This window comes from Equus caballus, chromosome X (genome assembly GCF_041296265.1).
Source record: "Equus caballus isolate H_3958 breed thoroughbred chromosome X, TB-T2T, whole genome shotgun sequence".
In the NCBI taxonomy this organism is placed as follows: domain Eukaryota; kingdom Metazoa; phylum Chordata; class Mammalia; order Perissodactyla; family Equidae; genus Equus; species Equus caballus.
In genome coordinates, this window is record NC_091715.1 from 143,654,061 (window position 1) to 143,680,937 (window position 26,877).

The following is a 26,877-nucleotide window of genomic DNA, read 5'->3' on the forward strand; positions in this document are numbered from 1 at the left end:
TAAATCTTCCCTAGGTAAATCTAGTTGTTTATGGTACCAACTCACTGTACTTAAAAGATATATGAATTTAGATTGGAAAAGAATATGTTTTTCAACTTCATGTGTTCAACCAGGTTTCCTAGTAATCACTTATGTCTACTTAACTAACTTCTTAGGTACCACTAAATATCTGTAGTACCTCACATTATTTGAGCACAAAAGAAGTTAGTGTTGAGAAGAATGGGTCTTCTAATTCATGAAGTCTTCTTGTTGTTTCTGGTTATCTCTGGTTAACTAGTCACTTGGAAAACAGTAGATATCTCCTGAACTAATATTTCCAGCCAGAGATATGAATTCTCAGTTGAAATAATGATTATTCAAATTCTTTGGATTCAACCAGCTTTCTTTAGTTTATGGTCCTCAACTAGTTGCTCTGGATACTTCTGGTTATCTCTAAGTTGCTAATTATTAGTTACCAGTAGATATTTTTGGTAATAATGCATTATTCCAATAAGAACAAGGAACTTAAAAGTGAGAAGGATTTTTTTTCCCGCTTCCTGGCATCAAATAGTTATTCTAATATTTGTAGTTATCTCTTGTTAACTATTTACCTAGGTAACACTAACCATCAATAGCACTAAGTTCTCATTCCAACAAGAAATGATAATTTTGAGCTGAGAAGAATGTGATCTTTAGCCTCCTGGCTTCAATCAGTCATTCTAGATGTCTCTTACTGTTGATCCTTAACTAATCTCCTTGGAACACCTTGTTATATAGAACTAATTAGTTAATTCAAGAAGAAAAAAGAATTTATATTTGTGAAAAATATGTTTTCCACTACTTGATTTCCCATTATTATTCTAGTTATCTCTAGTGTGCTACTTACTTAGATACCTCTATTTACATATGAGAATAATTCATTATTGACATCAAAAAATGAGTTAAATGTTGATTTTAAAAAGTGATTTTTGGATTCCTTTCTTCTATTAGTTATTATAGTCATCATTAATTATCTCTTCTTAACTAATTTTCTAGGTAATCTCAGGTATATATAGTACTGACCCACTATCCAACAAGAAATAAGATTTTACAGTTGAGAAGAATCTAATATTTCATCTTTCAGTAGTTTGTTATAATTATTTCTACTTATGTTTAATTAATGGTTAACCTAGGTCCCACAAAATTTCTATAGTGTTAATTCAACAAAAACTAACAATTTTGATTTGTGGAGATATGTTTTCCACTTACTGTCTTCACTTATTCATTCAAGTTATTTCTAGTCTTTTCTGGTTAACTAGTATCCTAGGTACAAACACTTGTCTGTAGTACTAATTCAATAATCCGATAAGAAATATTTAGAGTTGGAAAGAAAATTATTTTCAGTTTTCTGCTTTCTATCAGGTATTATAATTATATTCATTTATCTGTATTTAAATTATAACTAGGAAACTCTAGATATCTATTGTTCTAACACAGCACTCTAAAATCATATAGGAATTTAGATTTGATAAGAATGTTTTCTCAATGCGTGGATTCAACCAGTATTTAAAATTCTGTCTAATAAACTAGCTTTTTGAGTTATGTATGATAAACTAGTAACCTAGGTACCAATAATTATGCCTAGTATTAACACACTATTTCAGGAAGAAATAAGAAGCTAAATTTAATTTGTTTTCTAATACCTGGCTTCAATAGTTACCTGTAGTCATCTCTAAATAACTAGTTGCATGAGTACAAGTATTTATCTATAGTAAGAACACGTTATTCCACCAAGCGATGATAACTTGGAGTTGAGAAAAATGGTTTTTCAACTTCCTGGATTCAATTTTATTTCCTAGATATCAATAGTTATCTCTAACGAACTAGTAGTAGTTATCTCTAGTAAACCTAATTATCTAATAAGGTGCCACTAATTATCTGGAGTATTAATACATTAAGAAATAGGAATTTGTAACTGGAAAGCATGCAATAGTTCAGCTTTCCAACTTTACCTACTAACTTATTTTATATATAGTTATGTCTATTTAACTACTTAAAATATATTGAGTATTAACTCATTATTAAATTATGAATTCAGATTTAGAGTGTGTAATTTTGCCTTTTACCCTTCCTCTCTTTAACGATCTAATATAATTTTTTCTAATCAGAGGGGAGCCAACACTGAATTTATCAAAGATGACAGTGCTTCCCTCACCATTCCATTCCTTATTTCAGTAGTGTCTTCTCCACCCTCTCAGGGAACAGAGTTCAGAAGTAGGACTCCTGGTCTCACAAAGTAAATGATTTGTAATAACTGTCTTTTCTAGACTTTCTCACCAATTCCACATCACATTGCCAAGGAAATTTCCATATCTCCATCTCCTTTACTGTAGGCTGCTGTCCAGGCTTAAAGACGCCACCCTAGCAGCATATTAGGCCAATCCTAGGACACGGAACCCCAAGACGCAACATCTCTGCTCACATGTCAATAAGTTCTCCCCTGTATGGACTTATGTTTTGTCTCCTGTCTTGCTGATTCGACATCCTCAAAATCCATTGACACATATATTATCCTAGCTCATGCAAGTACTTATTAGCCAGATCCTGCATTTCCTTCTGAATGTAAAGTATTTCCCATCCAAACAGAAACTGTGTTTTCTTGCCTGTACTGTGATGTGCTGTGATCTTACCTAGTCATATCTACCCTTGTTATCAGTCTGATAGCAATGAAAATTAGCAGGATGGATGTTGAATGATATAAGCAACATCATTTGAGACAGCTTCCTTAGAAGAAGTCTTTGCAGGCCTCCAGGACCAACAAAGCCTCTCTCCAATAGCAAAGGTTAAGATATTGCTAATGCTAGGCTGAGGGTACAGGAGATTTTAGATATTTAAGATTCTCATGCTTATCACCTTTCCAGGTCTCAGGGTTCCATTCTTTCCTTGTAAGATCCATAGCATATGGATGTAGAGACATATAAATGCCGTACATGCTGTCTCTGTGTAGCTCTGCTTCCAACAATTAGGATCAGGGCCTGGTGTTCAGCACCCGCATCAAATTTTCCCTAAATTAAACTGTCTGGCACATACAGAAATTGAACGAGGAGACTTTGTTTCAAATATGCATCATTCATATCACAAATTTTATATTAAATTCCTAGTGTCATTTTCCCTCTGTTTCTTTAGGGACAAACAAAGTAGTTTACATATCTTGAGTCTGGAAAAAAGGAAGCTGAGAGCATATGATAAAAATGTATCAGATTATGAAGGATACGGGAAGAGGTAGGGTGGAATCACTCACCAAATTCCCAAATACTCCAACTGTGAAGACAGTTGAAACTTGGAAGATGAAGACAGACGAAAATAATATTCTGTATAACAATTCATAAACTTAGAGGCCTCCTTATTAATTGGTCCAAGATTTTTAAAATTGGTTTCAAAAAGGCTTAAAAATTCAAGAGAGATGGATATTGGGGATATGACGTGCCTATATCCTTAATTCCCCAAGTATTTCTCTTAGAGGGCAGTTTACAATGCTGCCTGTGTGTGCAGTGTGACAGCACAGTAGGTAAAGCATGCTCTCCAAAGTTTATGACCCACTGCTGTCAGTTCCTAGGTGTGGAACTTTGGGCAAATGACTCCACTGAAAATTAGGTAAAGGACTTGAATAGATATTTCTCCAAAAAAGATTTAAAAGTGGAATATCAGAGGAATAACAACTGGTTTGAATCACCAATACATTAATACCCATGAGTTCATTAAAATACTAAAAAAAAATCTCCAAATGATTCTTGTTCACTTTAAGAGATTGGAAGAGAGCAAGCCATCACTCTGAAAGCAAAGAATAAAGCAATAATTCTGCCTTTCTTGCGTGGATTATATTTCAGGAAAACCAATAGCCAGGAGCTGTTCTTTATGGTAGAATTCCAGCCAATAAATTCAGAAGGAATGATCAAGTTAGGAAATCACCATTTTTGCAACAGCTAATGAAATAATGGATCTAGACAATAACCCTCAGTGACTGCTAAATCCATTAGGTGAAAGATTGATATAGGAGGTGATCATGTGCCGTGGTTTTCCCGGGGCGAGTTCTGTTTTACATTGATTGTCCTATACCACACCCTCCTTCACTCTCAAACGTGTCTCCTTCTGGGATGATAAATTGTATCACCCTAGTGACAAGGAACTTTGTGGAGAATGGGGCAGGCTAATAATGCCTGAACTCACATCACAAAAATGAGACAGGGAGTCTTTAAGTAACTCCTGATGGGATGTGGATGCAAATGGAAGTACAAAGCAACATCTATGATGTATTCTTGCCAAAAAGTCTAACCTGAATCTGTTGAAGCCTATCAATTTACAGTAAATAACTGTGGTTAAAAGAACGCATTAAGAAACACGAGAGGGATGCCATCAGCCAAATCCAGGATTTCTGACATTGTAGGAGACAATGACCTAATTTCTCCAACAAACAACTGGCAGGAAAAAGCAAGAGGAGAGATACTGATAGAGATTAAAATAAATGAATAAAACATGCAAAGAAGTGCAGTGTGCAGACCTTGTTTGAATCCTGATTTGAACAAGCTGATAGTAAAAAGACATTTATGAAATAATATGGGAGATTTAAGTATTGACTAGATATTAGATAATGTTAGAAATTATTGATGATTTGTTGTCTGGCAATAACATTGTTATTTTAAGAAACAGATATATGTCTGAAAAGGTAATGAATAAAGAGATATCTAGGATTTGCTTTAAAGTAACTGAATGGGGACGGGGCAGTGACAGTTGGAAAGGGTAATATGTGAAACAGAATGAACTGTATGTTGATAACTGATGAAGCTGGATGATGAATACATGGGGATCGTCATACTGTTCTTTCCACTTTTGTGCGTGTTTGACAAATTCCAAAAAACACTCATAATTTCCTTATTCCAGAAAACCTCTCAGTCCTTCCTTGCTCTTTTTGGCCATATGGTGTACTGAGGCATGTATGGGCTTTGGAGTCAGACAAACATACTCCAATACTAGGTGATCTGGAAGACATTACTCAACTTTGCTGGTCCTCAGTGTCCTGTTTTGTAAAATAAGAAAACCTCAATTACCTTGCAGAATTGATGTAAAGATTTGATTATACAAGTTGCTCATTAATGATACTTATTATTATCCTCTGATTAGTCCCTAGCCTAGTGCCTGGACCATGGTAAGAGCTCAATAAATCTTTCTTGAGGGATTTAATTAATTCATTATGAATGAATTATTATCAGATTTCACATTGAATTCACCCTTAGTTCTTCATCTTTTACTGCCATTCCTCTCATCTGCTTGGATTTCAACCAAACTTGTCAGTCTATGTAAAATTTAAGATTCTCTATCAGTTTACTAATCTAGCACCTTCTCTTACTACTCTCCCCAAAGGATCCTCAACTCTATTCCCCCTCTTACTGTCTACACTCATCCCAACTTCCCCAGTCCTGTGTCCATCTACCCTCCCAAAGGCCCTTAAACTACATAATCCTCATGACAGCAGAGAGTGGAGATAGAAGGTGATAATAAAAGGTACTCAGTCAAAAAGAAGGTAGGAAAAGAGAGAAAAAAGAAAAAAGAACAGGAGAGACCACTAGAAAACAAATACATCCTTTCTTCAAGGATTGGCTGATATGCCTCTTCCTTCACCTGAGATTCCTCTAGGGAGAAATGAAAGGACACAAAATGAACTGTCTCCAGGCACAATTTTCCAACTTTTTGCACTGAAAATACACCTTCTCAAAGTATTTATTTTTCAAGATTACTGCAGCCTTTGTGAATAAACAAGCTTTGTTTTATACCAAGCATGCTCGTTAGATCATCGGTATCTCAAGCACACAAATATAAGAAAGTGCATAACCATGGTATTCATGAATTTGTAATAAGACACTGTTTTGATGGTATAGTTCCTAAAATTTAAATGGTTGTCTTGAGCTCCTGGAAGGACAAGAAAGCGAGCACAGAAGGGCATTGGTTTGGGGGAAAAGGGGCTTCAAGTGAAGGGATGGGAGCTGAGGAGGGAATGTGTGTCAGGTAAGCATAAGGAAGGATTCTTGCTAGGAGTCAATGGGAAAGAAGAGGAAGAGCTTGGGTGGGATCTTCTCACCTTGAAACCGCCTCTGGACCTGGGTTGATGGGGGCCTTCCTTTTCTTACTCCCTTTGATGCTTGGGGTCAGTTCTTCAATCACTGGGCTAGTAGCTTGTGGTTTCTGGGTCACTGGGACCATGTCATAACCTCCCAGTGGTCTACTCCAGGCCTCATGGCCTTTCTTTTTTTACTCCTCCTCAGGACAATGAGCATCCACACACTTAGGCATTGATTGGCCAGCAAGGCACCCTTCTAGCCAATGATAGCCCATGACAAAGCAGCATTGTAGTATGTAGGGGAGGAGGATTCTGGGTACCCTAGATAATCTGGTTGCTGAAAGGGGGCATTTCTTTAGCACCCTTATGGGGCCCTCCAAACTTTGAGGATTACTAGTATAATCATTGAGAAACAAGCGCTTATAAACCTGCCCACAGGTCATATTAGGCTGGACTAATGAGGCCACTAGTCCTTGTGTGAGGCAGGATGAGGATGAGTGTGTTTAATCCCCAGCACGCAAAGTAACTGACTGTTGGCTCATCCCACAGCCTTCGTGATGGCATGGGGTGACAGCACACAGACCCCTTGGCTTGCAATGGCAGACACAACCCCTCCACACTGTGAGGCTCAGGGTGGACATAGGACTGGGGCAGTGATTTTGATATTCCTTCTAGAGACCAGAGGAGGCTCAGGGTGGTTACAGAACTGGGGTAATGGCCTTGGCAGGTCCTCAAGGGCACGGAGGGAGGCTCTGGGTGGACACAGGACTGGGACAGTGACCTTGATAGCCCTCTGTGGCTGGGAAGAATCTCGAGGTGGACATGGGACTCATGAGGATAAGGGAGGTGATAGAGAGATGCAGGGAGGGGCTTGCCCCCAGATCAGACTGGGTCTCAGTCTCCCGGAGCCATGCCGCCAGAGTGGGGCATCAGGGCAGGAGAGTGGGCTGTAGACTGAAGGTTAATGAGAGGCCAGGGAACATTGAACTGGCTCTCAGACATGCCCAGGTCACACTTAGGGCCCCAGACAGTAACTTTCTATTTGAAGTGCATGAGCCTGACTTCCTTGAGGATGGATCTGATGAACCTGTCTCAAAGGTTCCACTCTTTCTTTGTCAGATTCATACATGTATGAATATAGAATATAGAAATGTGAATGCTGTGCATGGTGTCTCCAAGCAGCTCTGCCAACCAACAATTGGCATCAGGGCTTGATGTTCAGCTGTCTGCCTTACGATTGGAGGAGAGGAGCTCTCCTTAATCCAATAGGTCAGGGAGAGTGACAGGTTGAACTTTCCCATCAGACACACACACCCGTGACAGAGAACCAGCTTAGGGTAATCTTAGAACCCCCTTGACAAAGGCTCAGGCTGGAAGGGATCTCAGAGTCCACACAGCTGACCGTAAATCAAGCTCCACACCCCACATGTGACCCCAGTTTAAAGTGAAGGAGAAGAGGTGCATGTCCCAGGTGTGTCTGCCCTCTTGAGTGAATGCCTCAGGTGTAAATGACACCCCAGGAGGGACCAGGTCCTCTCCCTCCACTCCAAACCGAGAGGCACCCACGATCTCACAAGTATAGGGAAACCTGGGGTTCTGGTGTCACATATAGGCCGTCAGTCCATGATGCTGATAAATATTTCTCACTAAGAAGATGAAATAGTCCATCCCAGCCGTCTTAGAAATTAGATTGTCACCTGGGTCACAAGATTGTCGTCTTCTTTCTACGGCACCTGAAATTTATCCTCAGAGCGGAGTCTTAAACCACATCTTACTTGCTCTACTGGCTCACAGTGCTATGAAGGAGTGAATGAGTGAATGCATGAATGAGGTGGTGAGGGAAATATTAGAACGTAGAGATAGATGTGGCTGCATGAGAAAGCTGAAGTTGAGTGATACATTTGCCTCAGAGAGACACGATGTTATAGAGGAATTAGAGTGTGCTGTTCCCGTGCACAAGGCCCACATAAGGCGTCGAGGTGGTGTGTTTCCAAATACTTCCCACGACCCTGAGGCTGTCTTGTGGCTTGGCCCAGGCAGGATGCCCCAGGAGCCGTGGTCTCTCCCAGGCAGAGTTCCAAAGAGGGTGCTGTTGGGCCTGAAGCTTATACAATTTGGAAGTCCCTCTTCTAAAATTATGAAAACGCGCGTGGAAGTGAACATTTATTTAGAATGAGAAGAAAATCCATGAATAAATAAACCTTAAAAGATGACAATGAATCCGTCAAAATTCCAAAATTTTGTATAATATACATATACATATATATTTAGATATTTCAACTACGCAGCTGTACCATCTGAAGTACGGCGAAGCAGACGTTTGAGGTGAAAGACACAATGGTTTTGTTGTAAATCAAAACAGCTAGCCTTTGCAAATTTTACCCAGAAAAGAAAGTCACGCGGCCTTGTGAACACATAACACGGGCCCGTGAGTGGCTGTTGACTCCCTCCAAGAATCAAAATGCACTCGGGTTCAGGTTAAACCTTTCGTGTTTATTTTCACATCCAGTTTTTAAAAGTAAACTAGCTTTTCTAACATTTTTTTTCCCCCCCTCAAAAAAATCTTGTTTCGACTTAGGAAAACAGTTCATGGCTTCAGAATCTATCTTTGAATTACATACGTTTCATTGTATCCCGACAACAGCCGTACTCAGCCGAATGGAGACTTTTCTGTAGCCCGATTCCCAGTTCCCAGATCCCGGTCCATCTGCTGCTCAGGCAGCCTGGAATGACTTACCCGTCTGCATTTATACTGATGGAATCTGTCGGAGCTAGCTGATGAAGAAGTCAAAAGCTAAAGCTTGCTTGGTTTGAGACACATGCCTGCTTTCCAGGGGACACAGGCCCAGAACAAAGTGCTCGCTTTCCTACAATTTATGCCATCTGGATGGGCTCCTAGCAGTCAGCCTGGACTCCCGGGTCTAGAGTAGCTTGACTGTGTACACGATGACTCCAGTTGTCTTCCACCAGGGGACAGTGGGCTCTATGTAGGGGATTCGGTCAGTTAGGAAGACAGCCAGAAGCCTGTCTGTTTGGGGGAACCATTCAGCCATTGAAGAAGAGCTATTCCCATCAATGGAATCTCGGGGAAACGTAGAGTTAAAAGTCTTATGCAGGCTGACGACAAAATGTTGACTGTGTGCTGAGATTTCACTCACCCACACGTGGACTACATGCAGATGATCCATTAACTTTGTTTGGATTTCAGATTGCCTCTCCAAGAACCATCTGAAGGTAGTGATGATAGACAGAAAACATCTCTGTCATTGGTTTTACCTCTTGAGTCTATCTTTCCAAGCAAATAAGCATGGCAGGGAAAATTCAGGAGCTGTCTTAAAAAGGAATTCAATCATTTATACCGATGTATCATGAAAAGGATGACAAGTCGATGTGATGTTTCCGTAAAAGTGTATCTTGGATTTTAAAAATGACCGTTGCTTAATATCTGACACCGGGGCCTTTTCGTGCAACAAAAGAATGGGAGTCCCGTATTAAAATACGAAGTATAGCCAAAAGCAATGTCATGAAAACACCCGGACGATAGACACATCCGGGCAAGTAGAAGGAAATACAACTGTTTGCAATATTTTAACAAATTAGTCTGTGAAGAGCTTGGGAGCAAGAAATGATGATGACCGTGACACCCACAAATGCTAGGGATGGGTCCAAAATGAATCCAGCCCGTTCCCGAGGTCTCGACTTTCCAGAACGTATTTACGTGCCATAGAGAATGGAAGGGTCACAGATTTCGTAAAGACAGGGTTTCTCGGTAAGGGTATATACAGGAGGCCTCCCTGCTGAGGTGTGGGCACGGGGGGCGGGGGGAGTTATTGAGCCTTGCTCCTTCTTGCTGACCTCTTTCTCATTTCCTTTAAGAGGTTTTTATCAAATAGTTCTTTTTCCCGGGAATGCACGGGTGGCCCTTTCCGGTACTTTTCTTCTGCCTCCTTATAATCTAATCCATCAAGTGCAGCAATTGAACAGATGATTGCTTCTGGCAGAAGAACTTCCACAACAAAACTCACTCGGTCATCTCTGATCCGATTCAGCACTCTCTTGTCCATTTGCTTGTAGATTTCCTGTAAATGTCTTACCACCACATCCAGCTGGTCTTCATCCTCCAGGTACGTTTCAACGCAGATCACGTACCTGTTTGAATTCAGAAATGATGCCAGCCACCTGGACTGCTTCCTGCCTTTGACGATGTCCAGAAGATGATGGTCAGCCCCCTTTCTTTTCACGATGAAGTCCACTAGCTTCTGGTTGGCTCGGTCCCGAGCGGCCTTCATCCGGTCAGGGAGAATTTTCTTGCAGGGCCTCTTCCCGCCCAGGGATGTCTCCTCCTCAGAATCGTCCAGGTCGTCGTAATTCACCCGTGGGAAATCAATCTCCAGAGTGCCCTCTTGGATGGCTTTCCTGATTGGGTAACTGACGTCAGCAGCGTAATAGTCCAGGAAGGAGCCCGCAAAACACCCGCGACCGAGCCCCTCTCTGTAGTGGGAAATCAGGGAGAAGCACCAGTTCACACTTTGCTCATACGCTTTCCTGGCTCTCTTTATCAGTTTCTCTTTCTCTTTACAATCCAGGTGCTTTAATCTTCGAAGAGGAACTTGAATGCCACTCTTTTCGAGGTGCATGTTTGCCTCTATCAAAAGCACCCTTGCCGTCTGCTCTGTTTGGCTGACGCTCTTTACCACTGCTGGCCAAAATGGGTGATTTTGAAATTTAAACCAGACCATCATTCCTCTTTCAATGGGACCCGGCTCCCGAGGGAGGGCCATGCTTGTCGGTTGTCCTGCTTCCTTGCCGACATCTTTTTTAGGAGTCGTGGTGGGATTAACCGCCTTTGAGTCGACTAAAGGTCGAAGTTCTTGCAGTCGTCTCTCAGACTCTGGTCCCTGAAGCTTCCTTTTTCTATTTGCCAGACGGAGTGAACAACGCAGCCTCAGGTTAGGGGCACTGGAGGCTGCTGCCGCACCTTCCAAGCCTGGCTTCCAGGCACCCTCTCCAGGGTCCTCAACACCCCCGGAGAAGGTAGAGCATTCAGAAGAGACAGCCAGGGTCTTTGGGCCGCTGTTGTGCGTCCCTTCTTGCAGAGCCTTGGGCACCGTGAGGATGAAACCTGGTGGCGGAGATGGAAGGACGCCTCCGTCTTGAGCACCTGCACCCTCCTCCTTGGCTGTGCAGTGCAGGGACATAACTCTTGAGCTGTCCCTCTTTTCCTTGCCCTCTCTCTCACGGTCATCTTCTGAAAGTGACGGGAAGTTTGGGCACACGCTGGAGCTTTGTGAGGATGTTGTTCGCATTTCCCTGGGAATACGAGCGACGGCTGTGTGCACCTGTGATTTGCTACCCTCCCTCTCTGAACGTACCCACGGTGATTTGGGGTTTTCGCTTTTCCCAAGGCTCCTCGGTAAGTTCCCTCTGGGCTTCCAATACTTTCTACGAGATGGCCTTTGCAGTCTCTTCTGAGACAGCGTGGTGGTCTCTGGATCGTCTAACGCTCTTGCCCGACCCAGATTTGCTCTCTCACTCAGAATCTCCCAGGCCACTGTAAGGGCGCTTCTGTAGGCCGCTTCCTCTCCCGGTGGGACACTGGCCTCCGACTGGGCCACTAGCGAGGAGGCCATGGATTCAATTTGAGACTCAGTTAGGATCTTTATGTCTGTGCTTTTCACTCTAATTTTTTCATCGACTGAGAGTATTTGAACTTCTAGAGAAAGTGCCTTTTTTCTCTTATTTGTTGGCGGGATCCCGGATCTGGATAAAACCTTTGCTGGCCAGAAGAGGCCTTTCCAGTTGCAGAGGACATATGTGGCCTCCATTATGATTCGCCTTTCCTGTCAAGAGGTAATTCATAGAGGTGGAGGGGTCTGGCTGTCATACCTGCAGCTGCGGCAGATCTTGCCTAGAACAGCGTTCTTCCCCACACCTTTTTGCCGAGGACTGCGAAGGTTTCACAGCTTGTCTGGCCTGTCCTTCTCCCCCTGAGTCTCCCAGGGACGCTGGAACTCGTGTTTTGGACGGACTATGCTGGGGAATACTGGAATATGGGAAAGGAAAAGAAGAAGAGTGTCAGAAAGAAATTCCTCCTGTGAAAGTAGAAGAATGTTGGTCAGTGAGAATCGATGAGAGATAAAGAAATATAAAGCGTGTGTATCAGACAGGGGGCTAGAAACATGGCAAGTATCTGGGAAAAAGTTCCTGAAGATACCTGAGGAGTTTTGCAACCCTCCCAACCCAACCTCTTGCCCCATTTGTTCCTGCTGCATATTAAACAGCATCTGTGTGGGGAGGTGGGTGTCATGTCCAGGGTCTCATTTTGGTTGTTGGACCTCCTGTGCCTTTTGGGCTCCTCGGGGCTCATCCTAGGGGAATGTCAGTTTTTCTTTTCGAGGGTGCTGGCGCCGCCCAGCGCACCCAAGGAACCCAGAGGTGATCTCTGACCTACAGGGACGAGGTGTCAGCACAACGTCGTGTTCAAGAGCCTGAGCTTGGAATTCAGAGGTTCATGAAGATCATCAGGGTGGTTGCTGGTGCCACCCTTCACAAGGATTGCTGCAGGCACGGGCCGTTGGCTGCGACCAGCACTTCTTCGTTTCTCTAGGGTGGTTTCAAAGGCTTTTTCCCCAGCACCAACTCTGTGTCAAGAAGCGGCCGTAGAGCGAGGAGCAAAACCAACCACACCCCAAACGTCAACATGAAATGACTGCAAATGAAATGTTCAGTGAAATGGGAAAGTCTTACCAAGGCCACGTGGATCGTGGTAGGTGTGGTCCTGTTGGTAGCTGGATCTGTTGATTCGCACACTCCAACTGCTTGCCCGGCAGACCCTTTACCCTGCTCCGTGCTTCTGAAGGGCACTGTTCTTCCAGGGGTCAAACGGCTTCAAATGTAGATACCCAGGACCTCTGCACCTCTAATGTTAATCTAGAAAAATCCAAAAGCAGATAGGAAATTAAGCCAATGAAATGGGGATTGATTCATCACTTTCCTTTCCCCAACTCTGGAATGCATGCTATTCTGGAACAGAAATACTAGTTAAATCTCATGCGTAAGGTAGATGCTATGTTTCTTTTCCTCCTTCTTTTGCATTTCAAAAACATTTCCGTGTTAAGCTACTTACTTTGTGTCAGTCCCTCCTATTTCAGAACAGCGGGAACTACTGCTCTCGTGACAGCCTTCGTCTGCCTTGGGCACACAGATTGAACGATAGCAACTTGTGTGTGTTTGTGTGTGCATGTGAAACAAAAATGGGGTCTATAATGTTAGTGTTTTCCTTTTCTCGTGCTTCTGAAGTAACATTAAATGGGCTTGCGGGGAATATAAAACGGGTCGGGAGATACCGACGGGAGACAGTACACTAGAGATGCTCACCCTCGATTTGACGGTGTATGGGCTTCCCACACATTTGTTGTGCCTCCATAGACACATACCTGCACGTATTACCTAGGACTATAGTTCTTCACTCAAGAGCATATTTGATCACCGTTTCACGTCAGTGCCTGTTTTTCACATCGCTTTTGCGAATCTCTTTACAATGTGGTTTCCCTGATATTTAAAAACTCTAGTGAACTCTAAGTTTCAAACATTCAGATGTGTGTCATGCAGAAGATGCGATTGTTCTCTCAATTCCTCTCTTCCCACCCAGAAATACCCTGTTAATAGGTTCTACTTTTCTGTATACGCTCTACAAATACGTATTACAATTCGCTTCTAGATTTTAGCTCACCCACTATCTGTTTCAAACGGTATGTTTGATAATATCAAATATTATTTCCCTAGTAAATGCACGTGTGTGCGACTTTGCACGTGCTCATAATATGAAATGCGTGATGACTAAATATACATCCTTTGGGCGTAACCCACACAAACTTTTTCTTGGACCAGGGTGCACGATCATGCAGCTTTCGCGTCCTCTGCTTTAGAGAACTCAGTGTACCGGCTCTCAGAGCACATGTGTCATGTGAGGACACAGAACAAAAGGGAGAAGGAAAAACAGGTGACTCAGCTGCTGCAGTCTCCCTGCGGCAGGACCCGACAGCCCATCACACAAAACAGGAGGGCCTGACCAGATAGCTGCCCACACTGCAAGACACACACTTGACACACGCGCACACACACTTACTCTCTCACAGATACACATGAACACACACACACAGTCACACTCAGAGTGACGTTAGAGCCCCAAGATGCGTGTTATTGATGCATGTAATTCATGCTCTCTGCCTTTACATGTGCATGCAAATGTTTCTGCTTCCACTGTAGGTGTTGTTTTCAGCTCCTTTTCATTCCTTATTTTAAAAACACACGTGGGAAATCCAAAAAGACGTTTAAAATTAGAACGTAGGGAAAATATTAAGCATCAGTAATCTAAGCGCCCAGGAATGCTTACTGCGAATATATGAGTCCGCGGGGTCTAGAATTTGTGTTCTATTTACGCTATCATGTGTTCTGTAAGGTATTAAAAAGGTCTCTTCTAAAATTGTACAAGCTATTTGAATAGTCTCTTGTATTCACATTTGCGTACACCTTTTCAAGTATTAAACACTTTAACGGAGTACTTTCGACAGACAGCCAAAATATCAATTACAGTTATTTTTCTGGTCGCTAAAGCAATGCATCCTTGAGAGAGAGAATCCGAAGGGAAGGGTGTTAAATGCAAATATCAAATATTCAATGGTCCTCTCATCCTATGCTTTGGCCCATTGCCCAAATATCTGCCACTGAAGATTGGTACGTGATCTTGCAGCTGATTTTCTTTTCATATCGTGTAGCGATGGGAGTGCAGCTCTCCTCTCTCCCTCCACAGACATATGCAGGGAGAGGGACAGAAAGACACTAGGTAGAGATAATGGGACGTACATATTGATCCTCTTTTGCACGCCGGGAACAATGTGCTCGAAATAGAATGTTGAACAGCACCAAACTAACTTTTAAAGTAACCCCAAATCCTCAGAGGGCTTGGGTATGAAAATGTGTCCAGTATTTTAGTTCACAATCAAGTCAAACATTGCTGCCCGGTGAGAACAAACAGAGTGAAGTAGAAGGGAGACGGTGTAAATAGCAACTCTCCAATCTGTATAACTCCACTGTCAGCTTCAGACCATCAGGAAATAAAGTCCTCAAGTGGACTAGCTTCCATTTTTAAGTCCTAGGATAACATTTGTTCTATTCCATTTGCTCTGAGGTTGAGGAAAGAAAGGACTTGATGAGAATGAGCATTTACTTCTCCAATAAACAGCCATGAGTTTTGGAAGAACTCTTTTGGAAGCTCTATGCTTTAAGTCCTTTCCCCAGTGAGGGCTGTAATCACTTCTGAAGAGAAAAGAAAAGAAAAGAACCCTCTGAAGGTGTTGTCTCAAAATGAGGGCACTTTTCTTGATATCGCTCCCCCACCCCCCACTCCCCAGAGGCAGGAATTCTCTCCTCTTCACCCCAACGCCCCCTCCCTACAATTCCTACCTATTTATTGGGGCTTCTTTTGAGCTGTAGTTTTTGTGATTTTAAACTGTCTACAAAACGTGTATTTCCATAAAGGGATGGGTTGGCAGTTGTCTTTCTCGTTATAAAGGCACATTTTATGTAATTTCAGTTACAAAGAAAATACATTCTTGCCTATGTCTGCACCTTTCCATTGCCAGACAAATTCGACATGAGCTTTCACACGTGACTTTTTAAAAAGTTTTTAAAGGTCTCGTTCGGGTTGAATTCCATTTGTGGCAAGATTGAGTGAGAATTGATATCTGTAAACCTTCCCCCTTGTGTTGGCCACTCGCTCCAGAAATTCATAGAGGTCACTCCTACTCGGAGATCTGGGTCGCTTTTGTATAAAATGTTTAAATGCCAAACATCACAAACTGAAAAATCGTGAACTGCCTTCAGTTTTCTCAGAGGGATAAAAAAAAATTTGGGCTTGTTTCTCACCTACAAATGACCAGCTGTGACTCTAAATACACATACACCTTCAAATTACCAAGCTCTGCCCCCCGTTTTCCCTAACAAATAGCGGTCAGTCACAGCACCCGTTCTTGCAGGTGCACAGCTTCCAGAGCCACCTACTCAGAGAAGGAGAAGCATGAGCACTTGAGCAAAGAACAAGGCAAAGGTCGGGATTTCTCATCCGGGCCTTATTTTAAGACTAGAGTGAGTTCCCTCCCATTCCTTTTGGAAACTCAGGTGGCTCCTCCCGTCCAGTAGGCCGACTTTCTTTCAAAGATGCTCTGTTATCCCTCCAGTCCTTATTACTTGCCACAGGGAGACCTCCGATATCCTGTATATCACTGACGAAATCAGGCACGCCTGAGCGATAAAAAGTCAAGGGCAGCCTCCTCTTTCCTGCAGGTGAGACCTCCATAATTACTACCACCCAGGAGAGTGAACGAGATGCGTATTTCAGAGCCTGTTGATTTCCCTGCGTCGTGCACGGGGAGAGAGCGTTGCCCTCGTTCACAAGATAAGTTATTGCATTGTAGGTCGTCACAACCACATTGGACCTATGCCAGGTGCTTGCTATCCACGGGGAAAGGCTAACGAAGTCACATTCTAAGCCGACAAGGGTATGTTACGTATCCAGCACAAGGGCTGATGCAGGCCTTCATGTACCGGCATAGAAAAAATGCAGACGGAAAAAATTTGACTAGAGACCAATTAAGTACAAGTTACATAGTTCACGCAAAACACACATTCGTATGGAGACCAATGCTATATACTTTATCCTAGCATACGAAAGACATGTAAATGCAAGGGAAAAGTCTGCAATGGTAAACAGAAATGTCGTGACATGGCTCCATCGAAAAGAGAAGAGGAACAAGGATGGAAGTGGTGGAGAGGGTAGACGTTATTTTTCAAGCCATGCTGTAAAATATCACAGGGAGGACACATTTATATGTACATATGCACCAAAATCTTATATAAAGATCCCAAGGAGATGTGAAGTGAAGTACAGGATGTGAGTGAACGAAAAGAAAGCAAGTGTAGCAAAACGGTACCAAACCATTGCATAGAACGCAATGAGAATGTATTTGAAACGTGTTTGAGGTATATCTTATATCGATCGAAGGAAATATTCATTATTAGAACGTATATACCTAACCACGTAAGAGATATTCAGTTGCAGTCCAAGAAGAGAGAGAGGGGTTGCAGAATGTTTGAGGAACGGTAGCCAACAATTTTCCAAAATGAAGAAAAACGTGGTATAGTTGATGTGCCAAACCACAAGTATAATACATGCTCTCTCGGTCTGTCTCTTTCTCTGTCTCTGACTCTGTCTCTCTCTCACACACACACACACACACACACGGAAACACACATACATACAAACAGGTCTAGGCACAGCACAGTAAAACTTGTAGAAACCAAAGCGAAAGGAAAGACCTTAAGAGCAAAGAGAGAAAAACAAACATGATTATTAGGCAGTGTCCTCTTACCCTTTTAATTAGAGAGAGCTCGACAGAATCATTTGGAGACCAAAACAGGCAAAAAGAGAGCAATGAGACAAGGAGAAGGGCGCCACGGTAGGAAGAGTGGGCACGTGTAGCTCTGGAAAAACCAAGGGAAGACATGGTGGTTCTGAGAAGCCATGACCTCGGAGGAGAAGACCTCAGAGCTTGGCCCAGACTTCTGAGGAAAAGGGGCTGCCCAGCACTGTGCAGCTTCTAAAGGAGGTCAAGGGAGGGACCCATGAAACCCAAGACCCCTCCCAACAATGATGTGGAAAACTGATGAGCTCGCACCACAGCGTCAGGGTCTGAGAGGAGCCCCCCCCCCCCCAACCTGGGATCCCTATCTCTTAGGAGAGAGTTCACCAGTCTGCTGGTGCTGGGCAGGTAGTGATGGAGAGGGTCCTTGGAGTTTGGAGGAAACCCACTTTATGGGCCGACTGTCCCTACTGAAATCACAAAATCGCATGTCCCTCTCCCTGTTGTGCGAAGGGCCATTTATTGGGGTGACCCTGAGAGGAGCGGGAGCAGGGAGGAAGGTACAGCCAGCGGTCTCACTTCCAGACTTCCTGTCGCCCTCTGGAGACGCCACTGGCGGACCCTCACAGGCAGTCAGACGGTAGAGGGGAAATGGGGTTGTCGGAGCCTGGTCTCGGCACCACGCAGCAGCGCGTAGGACTGGAGCTGAGAGGCGCGGAAATCCTCCACCTAGAACTCGCTTCTGCTGAAGGCACTTCCCTGACAGAGGATGCAACAGTACGTCCCGTAAATGCTATGCTTTTCTTTCGTAATACAATAAACACAGAAAAAAAGAACCGCCAACCCTCAACGTCAACAGCATCCACTTCCAAACGTGCAACAGCAAAACTCAGAACCTTTGTGGAAAAAGCTTGTTTTTCACACTTATAGAATAAAGAAGGAGTCATTTACCGACTGAATTCAATTTACCCAACTGTAATTAGTGGTGTGATAACAGGAAATTCGTCTCTTAGAGAACATGATTCTTAGTTCACGTGTGTCAGCTGCTCAGGGTGAGCACGATATCATCCCCTGGGTCACACAAGGCTACGTTAGACCCTCCAATCCTACCCATCCGTCTCATTCGCTGACTTCAAATTTTCCCTCTCATATCACACACACAGTAACTTTACTGTAAGTAGGTGTGCAAGAGTAAACCCACATCTTCAGAGGTTCATGAGACAATGTTGTTGAGCAGAGGCGTACGAGGAGAAATACTCGGGGACCTCTGCTTCCAACAGCTCAGGTGACAATGCCCTCACACAACAACAACCTTAGGACGCTGAAACGTGCCTGGGGTAGGACAGGTTATTCAGCCACCTTAGCCCCCCCCCACAGGATGAGCTGCCACCCTCCTCTTACAAAACAAGAGGAATTAGAGCTCCTAATGTCCAACTAAAGACCACACACTGGCACCACACACAGACACACACACACACACTCACGTTGATAGCAGACACCGACTAGTCTCGATGTTTCTACAGTTACTCCATCTCTCCAGTCTGTAAATATCCTTGTTAAATGTTTCTGCCGCCAGGAAAGAATGGCTTACCTCGGTTGTCACGGAAACTAGAGTGTCATCAAAACGTTCTCCCTGATGTTGGCTTTCTATGGAAACCAGGAAGTACTAATACATCCTCAGATGCAGAGCGTGGATCTCGCTCTCAGCCAATTACTCCCCGACCAATCCAATGAATGAATGAATGAATGAAATGTTAGAGACAATACCTGATGTTCTCACGGAATAGGCGTTTGGGGCAGGGGAGTTTTCACAAAATGACTTATGGAAGAAATAAAATAAAAGGAAGACAGCTTCTCTTCTCCCTTGAGACACACACACACACACACACACACACACACACACACACACTTAGGATCCAGTTCCCGTTAGCGACCTCCTTTCAACCCCATCATCCTGACACATGAAGCCAGGTGTATTTGTGCAGGTGGGGTCCAAGGACTCCTCGTCAATTTAAAATGGCCTGGAGAGCGGAAACATGTGAGGATAAAGCACCTAGAGGTCAGAGGAAGGCAAACCAGAAACGCAGGTTGTGGCAGGACCAAAGGACTCTGGGTCTACACTTGGACAAATGTGTATTGACAGGGCTGCCAGGACACCATGACTCCTGAGAAGAGAGACAACTCCCCAAAGTGTCCTTGACCTAGGACAATAGGGAGGTAGAGCTGAACCTCTCACATTTGGGATCTGTGCTCAGCGTGTACTGCTGCAACCACACCGGCAGTGAATGCTATGCTCAGAGATAGGGCTCCTATCATCAGGACACACAGCACACACTTCCTCTCTCATAGTAACTCACATTAGGGGACAGAGCTGCCCCGTGATGCAGCTCTTCCTCGTGTTGATGAGCTCCCCGCGACCCTTCTGTGGTCAGTCCTGGGCAGTGACGTGCTGGAAACAGGCCCTCAGGAGGGTGGAGTGCAGTTCCGATTTCCAGGATTTTCGTATTTCCATGGTGTAAATACTCCCATCATGGCTGATTTCAAGCCACCAACGTGATGCCACTGAATGCTGATTTGGCAAGTGAGGCCCCAAATCAGCTCTCATGAGGTGAGGGCTCCAGAGAGACCCAGCACAGCTCTGGATCCCGGACTCTGGAGCCAGACAAAGCCTCCCATTCCACATGCAATCCACAAGCAAAGGGCGCGCTGGACTTTTATACAGCTGTGTGCCAGCTGAAGGAAGGCTTTCAACAGGTTCTTAGCGCGGGGGCAACGGAGAGAGAGAGATCAAGACCTGCCATCTAGCCCGTGTAGTGTTGGAGGGGGGCAAATGGTGGGGTGCATTCATGGTCGAGATTTTCAAGTCAGAGAGACTTTCTGAAAGGCGGATGTGGGTTTGAGTCTCAGCTCTGCCTCTCCTCAGCTGTGTGACTTCCACATTGTGCCCTAACGTCTCTGTCCCCTAGTCTCCATTTGTGTCAAGTCAGTTAACAGCATCTCTGCTCTCAAAGGGCTGATTAACATCACGAAAGAACATGGGACTTTGGCAGTGCCCAGTGGTCATTCTGAGAACCCTGGGGGGCGGGGGGCGGTGGTTCCTGAGACCCTGTTGGGGGACCAGTGAGGTCTTCCTTCCCCTGCTCGGTATCGATGAATCCAGATTACTTGGTTCCCTTCCACTGAAGCAGCAGATGGTAAGGGGTGGAATGAGGAAGCAGGTAAGAAAATCCAGACCTTTCCTATTCAGGTAGATATTAAATAGATTTGCAAAAATGTAAAGCAGTGCCACGCTTTCAATCCTTTTTTTGGTTCGTTTTCAAAAATATAGTAGTTTTTTCATAAAGCCTATTTACATGTAAGCAAGAATGGGCTTAATGTTATTTTTAAATGAGTACATTAAAATGAATTGCTTAGTTTTTTCAAAATACCTGAACTTCTTATTACATTGGTCTAAAAGGTGTTTTCTTTAACTAAGAAAACTTTTTTTGAACTGAAATTCACACGTTACAAAGTTAACCATTTCAAACCATTCCATTCCATTCAGTGGCGTCAAGTAAATTCACAATATTGTGAAACCGCCACCTCCCTCTTCTTACCAAAGGTTCGCATCAGCCCCGAAGGAAATCTCACAGCTGTTAAGAAGTCACTCGTCGTCCCCTGTGCCCTGCAACCCCTGGCAACCGCTAATATGCCTTCTGTCTTTATATATTGGCCTATTCTGAATATTTCACATAAATGGAATCACACATTATGTGACCTTTTGTATCTGGCTTCTTTCACTTAGAATAATGATTTCAAAGTTCGTCCACGTGGTAACACTCCTTATGGCTGCATAATATTCCATTGCACAGCTATTTCGAAGTACGTTTACCCATTCATCAGTTCACGGACATTTGGGTTGCTTCCAGCTTAGGTTGTTTGAATAGTGCTGCTATGAACATTCACGTACCTGTGCTTTTTGAATGCCTGTTTTAAATTTTGGAGGGGGTGTATCTCTAAGAATGGAATTGCTGCATCACGTGCTAATTACGTGTTTAAATTTTTGAGGAACCACCAACCTGTTTCAATGGCGACTGTACCATTTTAAATTCCCCCCAGCAATGGATAAGGCTTCCAATGTCTCCACATTCTCAACAACAATTTCTTTTCCTTTTTAAAAAAGTTTAGACATCCCGATGGTGGTTAACAGTCATTATGGTGGTTTTGATTTGCATTGCCCAATGACTAATGACGTTGAGCATATTATCATGTGATTCTTGGCCAATTGTATATTTCTTTGGACAAATGCATATTCAGATCATTTACTGATTTTTATTCTTGGCTCTTTTTTTTTTTTTTTGGTCACTTGTTTGGAGCTGTAAGGGCTCTTTCTGTATTCTGGAAACTAGGCTCTCACTGGATCTACGATTTGCCGATGTTTTCTCCCACTCTGTAGGGTATCTTTTCTCTCTTGATAGTGTCTTTTAATGCAAAAAGAGTTTCGCTTTGATGAAGGCCAATTTACCTATTTTATATTTTTGTTGCTTTGGGTCTGACATTTAAGACATCCTTGCCAAATCCAAGGTCATGAAGGTTTACTCCTATGTTTTCTTCTACGAGTTTTATAATTTTAGCTCGTATATCTAGGTGTTGGGTCCATTTTAAGGGAGTGACTTTTGTGTCCGGCGTAACTTAAGTGTCCGACTTCCTTCATTTGCATGTGGATATACAGTTGTCCCAGAGGCAAGAGTTGAAGAGACTATTCTTACCCCATTGAATGGCCATCGTGAGTCACCTCACACGCAATACGTTGGTGTGCTCACAAGAGCCAACCAAGTGCTGAGCGTTATAAAGGAAGAGAAGTAGAAGTAAAACATAAACCGTTGGCTTAGCGTGAACCTATTACTCGAAGTAGGCAATATGAAAGTGGGATCAGACCGAATAAAATATTGAAGCTTTGCTTCTGAATCTTAGATGAAAGAGGTAAAATGTGTGATCAAAACCAGGAAAAGAATATTACAGAGCTGGTAGCAAATTAAGGCAGGCACCAAAAAGTGAAGTGTTTTAAAAAATAATGTACGGGGGAGAGAGAGAGAGACAGAGGAGAAGGGAGAAGGATGAAAGTAAATAATATCCCTCAATTTAGAATTGTATAGTATGTCTGCATAGTGGAATGAAGCATGAATTTCATTTCTTTCATAGAGTTTGTATTTTATGAAAATTATTTTACAGTGACTATTTATCACTTTTGTAATTAGAGCAAAGACTTAACGGTAGAATTTACGTTAACCAAGAGTGCTCCATATTAAATTATTTTTGGAAAGTGGAATGCTCTTTATTAGCTGACCTCTGGAAGGATAGCTTGAAAATTCATTGAATCGTCTTGGCACCACCATAAGAAGTCGAAACGTGGTGTGTTGATCTCCAGACAGGAGTCATCCATACCTGTGTTTTCACGTAGTTGGAGGAGGATTGAAAGGCATCAATCTGATTTCTCCTTAAAAGTTTAATACAGATAAGTTCAACTTTGGTGTTAGCAAGGTTAAACGATCTTATAACTCAGTCTTGGTTATTCGTGGAACAGATACTCCATTAATGTCCTTTGTTTCCGTTTCTTTCCCGTTTTTCAGATTTTTACTGGTTTCCTAACATCCGTGGGCTGCATTTGCAAAACCGAGACAATGGCGTGAGGGAGCCACCAGATGGAGATGTTGAGCTGCCATTGTTGCTATCAGCCAGGCCCTCCTTGACAACTACGGAGGTTCCAACTTGAGTGGGGTTGAGAGCAGCTTGGAGAATTTATTTAAAATGCAGATTGCCAGTGCCCACCCACAGAGTCGATTGGGTAGGCCTTGGATAGAGCCAAGGAATCTGGATTTTAACACTCCCCTTCCCGTGATTCTGATACCACACTTCGAGCATCTCTGATGCAAATGGGAATTGAAACCGTGGGCACATATGAGAATGTTTAGGGAAAGGGTAGAAACTGAGGAGAGAACCAAGTAAAACCAAGTCCTGAGCAACGCCTCACATGATGGTGAGGGCTCATTTGAGGAGAAAGCGCTAGCAATGGTAATGAGTCAATGGTAACGAGAAGTTGCCAGAGTGATGGAGGATAACAGGAGAATGTGCGGGTGTGGAAGCCAGAGGGCGTGGAAAGAAACAAAGAGAGAGCGGCCAACCAGGCTTCACACGGTGTTTGCCTTTTGTTCAAATTATCTGTCGTCATCGTCTTTGACCTTTTCTGGAGAAACACTGCCTTAAAGAATAAGAAGGCCCTGTGGCACTTGACATATTCTAAATAATGCTTATACTTGAAAGAAATATTATATTTTCCACCCAGAATCCACATTCATTAATAGAATGTTATATTTAATCCCCATGATTAAAATACTAATTTATTTTTATTTGATAAATTTGAGATGTTACAATTTGTAAATTTAAGGTGCACAGCGTGTTACTCCGATGTGTTTGTATATCGGCTTATGGTTGCCACTGAAGCAATATCTATCACATCGCATCATTATAGTGCAGTGTTGTTGACTGCATGCGCTACACTGTGCACTAGATCTCCATGGCTTATTTACTCCTCGTTACAAGTTTGTAGCCTTAAACACCATCTTTTCTGCGATGAAATATATAGTAGGCACTAGCTCGCATTCAATGTTTGATAGTCGCAAAATTGTACACCAGTGGCTAAAACAGTGGCCATCGTAATGACAATACAATAATTGTTACAGTCATAATATAATTATCAACATTAATATAATTATACTATGATGGATATTTCAGTGCTTGCTTTATGTTATTGAGTGCATTATTTCACTTAATTTCGTCCAAAATATTGTGAGACACACACTATTATCGTGCCTTTAATTTTTTTTTTTTTTCGAGGAAGATTAGCCCTGAGCTAACTACTGCCAATCCTCCTCTTTTTGCTGAGGAAGACTGGCCCTGAGCTAACATCCGTGCCCATCTTCCTCTACGTTATACGCGAGACGCCTACCACAGCATGGCTTGCCAACGCGTACCATGTCTACACCCGGGATCCGAACCAGCGAACCCCAGGTCGCCGAAGCGGAACGTGCGCACTTAACAGCTGCGCCACCGGGCCAGCCCCCGTGCCTTTAGTTTTTTATTTTATTTATTTACTTTTTTGTTTGTTTGTTTGTTTTGGAGGAAGATCAGCCCTGAGCTAACATCTGCTGCCAATCCTCCTCTCGTTTTGCTGAGGAAGACTGGCCCTGAGCTAACATCCGTGCCCATCTTCTTCTACTTTATATGCGGGACGCCTGCCATGGCATGGCTGGACAAGCAGTGTGTAGGTCCGTGCCCGGGATCCGAACCCGTGAACCCCAGGCCGCCAAAGCGGAACGTGCACACTTAACTGCTGTGCCACGGGGCTGGCCCCTACTGTGCTTTCAAGATAGTAAGACAGTCACTGGGGTTTAGAGAAGTCAAGAAATTAGTTCAATTTCTCACCGTTCACAAGTGTCAAAGCCTCACTTAATCTCGTGCTGGATTTTCAGTCCATGCTTAGGGCAGTTTTGTGAGTTTCTCTTTAAAAAACAAAAAAAGCCCCAGTACAGTCAGGTTTTATATTAATTTTGGAGAGACGTGGATCACAGGGACTCCTAGCTCCCCGCCTGAGTCCTTGCTCTCCTCTTCTTCCTGGGCCCCCATGTCGGTGTCGTTTCCCAGCTTTCCTCGCTGTTAGGTGTGACCATGTGATTGAGATCTAGGCAATGGGCTGTCAGTGGAAATGATGTGTGCCACTGCCAGGCCTAGCTCATAAAAGCCTTGTATCTGGTGCACCGCTGTGCTCTTTTCTTCTTCTAGCACACTGCAAAGGAAGCCACCTCCAGGGCACCCGTGGAAGCCACATGTTGAAGGTGGCAGAGTTTCCAACAGCCTGGGCCCCTGTAGAAGTGCATGGACAAAGCCCACCGGGACGACCTGTTCACTGTCCTGGAAATGTTGCAGGAGAAATAAATGAACTAGTTTTGAGTCACGATACATGTTTGGGTTTAAATGTTACAGTAATAGCCTACCGTATCTAACGCAAGTTGGTTAAAAATAAATTTCAGTTACGCACTGCTCTATCATTATGAATTGCGTTTGACTGCATTTCGAATAGTGGCTTAGACAAACAGGGGGTTCATTCACGCCAGTTAACGCGCAGTAAGAATAGACAGCGCAGGGCTAGTGCTACAGCTCAAGGAACCTGGTTCTTCTCTAGAGCTTCTTGCCCCGCCATCCTTAAATGTGGCTTTTGTCTCCAAGGTCACAAGCATTGCAACTGTATTCCTGGCAGGACAAAGGGGAAAGATCAAAGGGGGAAGCCAGCTGTGTCTGTCCAATTCATGAAGCTTTCCTAGAAATGCCGCCAGCATCATCTGGGATCTGTATCACGGCCAGCTCAGAGGCTGAACTGGGTCATGTGTCCACCTCCAGATGCAACGGGGTCAAGGTTCTGTTAGTAAGCATGAAAGAGCAAAGGATAGAACGGTTAGGTAGATATAGGACCTGCCACCGTACTCACCTTACATTATCTCTATTAATTATCCAAGTCCCTTGTGGGAGCTTGTTACAAATCCAGAGCCCTGTCCTCACACCAGACATACAGAATCAGAACGTCCCTGAAAATTTGGTTGCTCACCACTTTCGGGTTGTTGGACTACTGCTCTGTGCTCTGTTGAGGATGGCCTCTTTTTCTTTGCTTCTGGACTGGTCTGCGTGAACTCTTCAACGGGCTTATCGCTTCATAACTCTTAGCTGCACTCCAAAACATCAAAGACAGTACCTTCCTCGATTAATCTGTCTTGCAATTTACATCGAAAAGGGCAACTTTCTAATGGACTCCCACATCCGCAGTCACACTCTAGGAACCATTTTCTGTATCATCGGAAGGTGCAAACACTGCTAGAGTTCATGATTCATAGCTGAAGCTGTGGTGTGTTTCCGGAGCAGCAAGGCAAGATGGAGCAGGGACAGGTGAGGGTCAGGGGAGAGCAATGGGTGCAAAGGTCTGATCCTAGCTCTCTCTACTGTGCAGCTCTGTGAACGTGGGTAAATATTTGTCCTCTTTGATCCCCAGTCTCTTACACTGTAAAGTGGGCTTGCAATAATTCATCTTCCAGAGGGTTATTAAGGTAATTAAATGAATCAGGGGTACGTATACTTTCAAAGGGCAGTAAAGCTTATGGAAATGCTTTTCTTCAGGGTAATCAGCGACCAATTGGAGTTATAGATTCTAAATCTGCTTGGTCGAATTAGGCAAGTTTCCAGCATGGTCTCAGTGAGGCAAAACAGTACAGTCTCATTAGCACACCCACGAGTGGATTACAATGTGGCGAGAGGAGAAAGGCTGCACAAGTCGCAGCGGTAGGCAAAGGAAGGCATGCCAAC

General features: G+C 43.6%; 1 protein-coding gene and 1 long non-coding RNA gene across 2 annotated transcripts in view; one reads left to right on the top strand and one right to left on the bottom strand.

Annotated features, from left to right (window-relative positions):
- Positions 1-25,556, top strand: part of LOC138921728 (uncharacterized) — a 44,805-nt gene extending 19,249 nt beyond the window's left edge. The window contains exon 4 of the long non-coding RNA XR_011434572.1: positions 23,100-25,556. This is a non-coding gene — a long non-coding RNA (uncharacterized lncRNA). The remainder of the gene's footprint in view (positions 1-23,099) is intronic.
- On the bottom strand, positions 8,343-19,093 carry PWWP4 (PWWP domain containing 4). The gene is made up of 3 exons (XM_023633915.2): positions 18,975-19,093; positions 12,818-13,000; positions 8,343-12,113 (listed from the first exon to the last, which is right to left on the bottom strand). The coding sequence occupies exon 3, from the start codon at positions 11,893-11,895 to the stop codon at positions 9,898-9,900; it is 1,998 nt and encodes a 665-aa protein (XP_023489683.2). The 5' UTR covers positions 11,896-12,113; positions 12,818-13,000; positions 18,975-19,093; the 3' UTR covers positions 8,343-9,897.
- Positions 25,557-26,877: the final 1,321 nt, after the last annotated feature.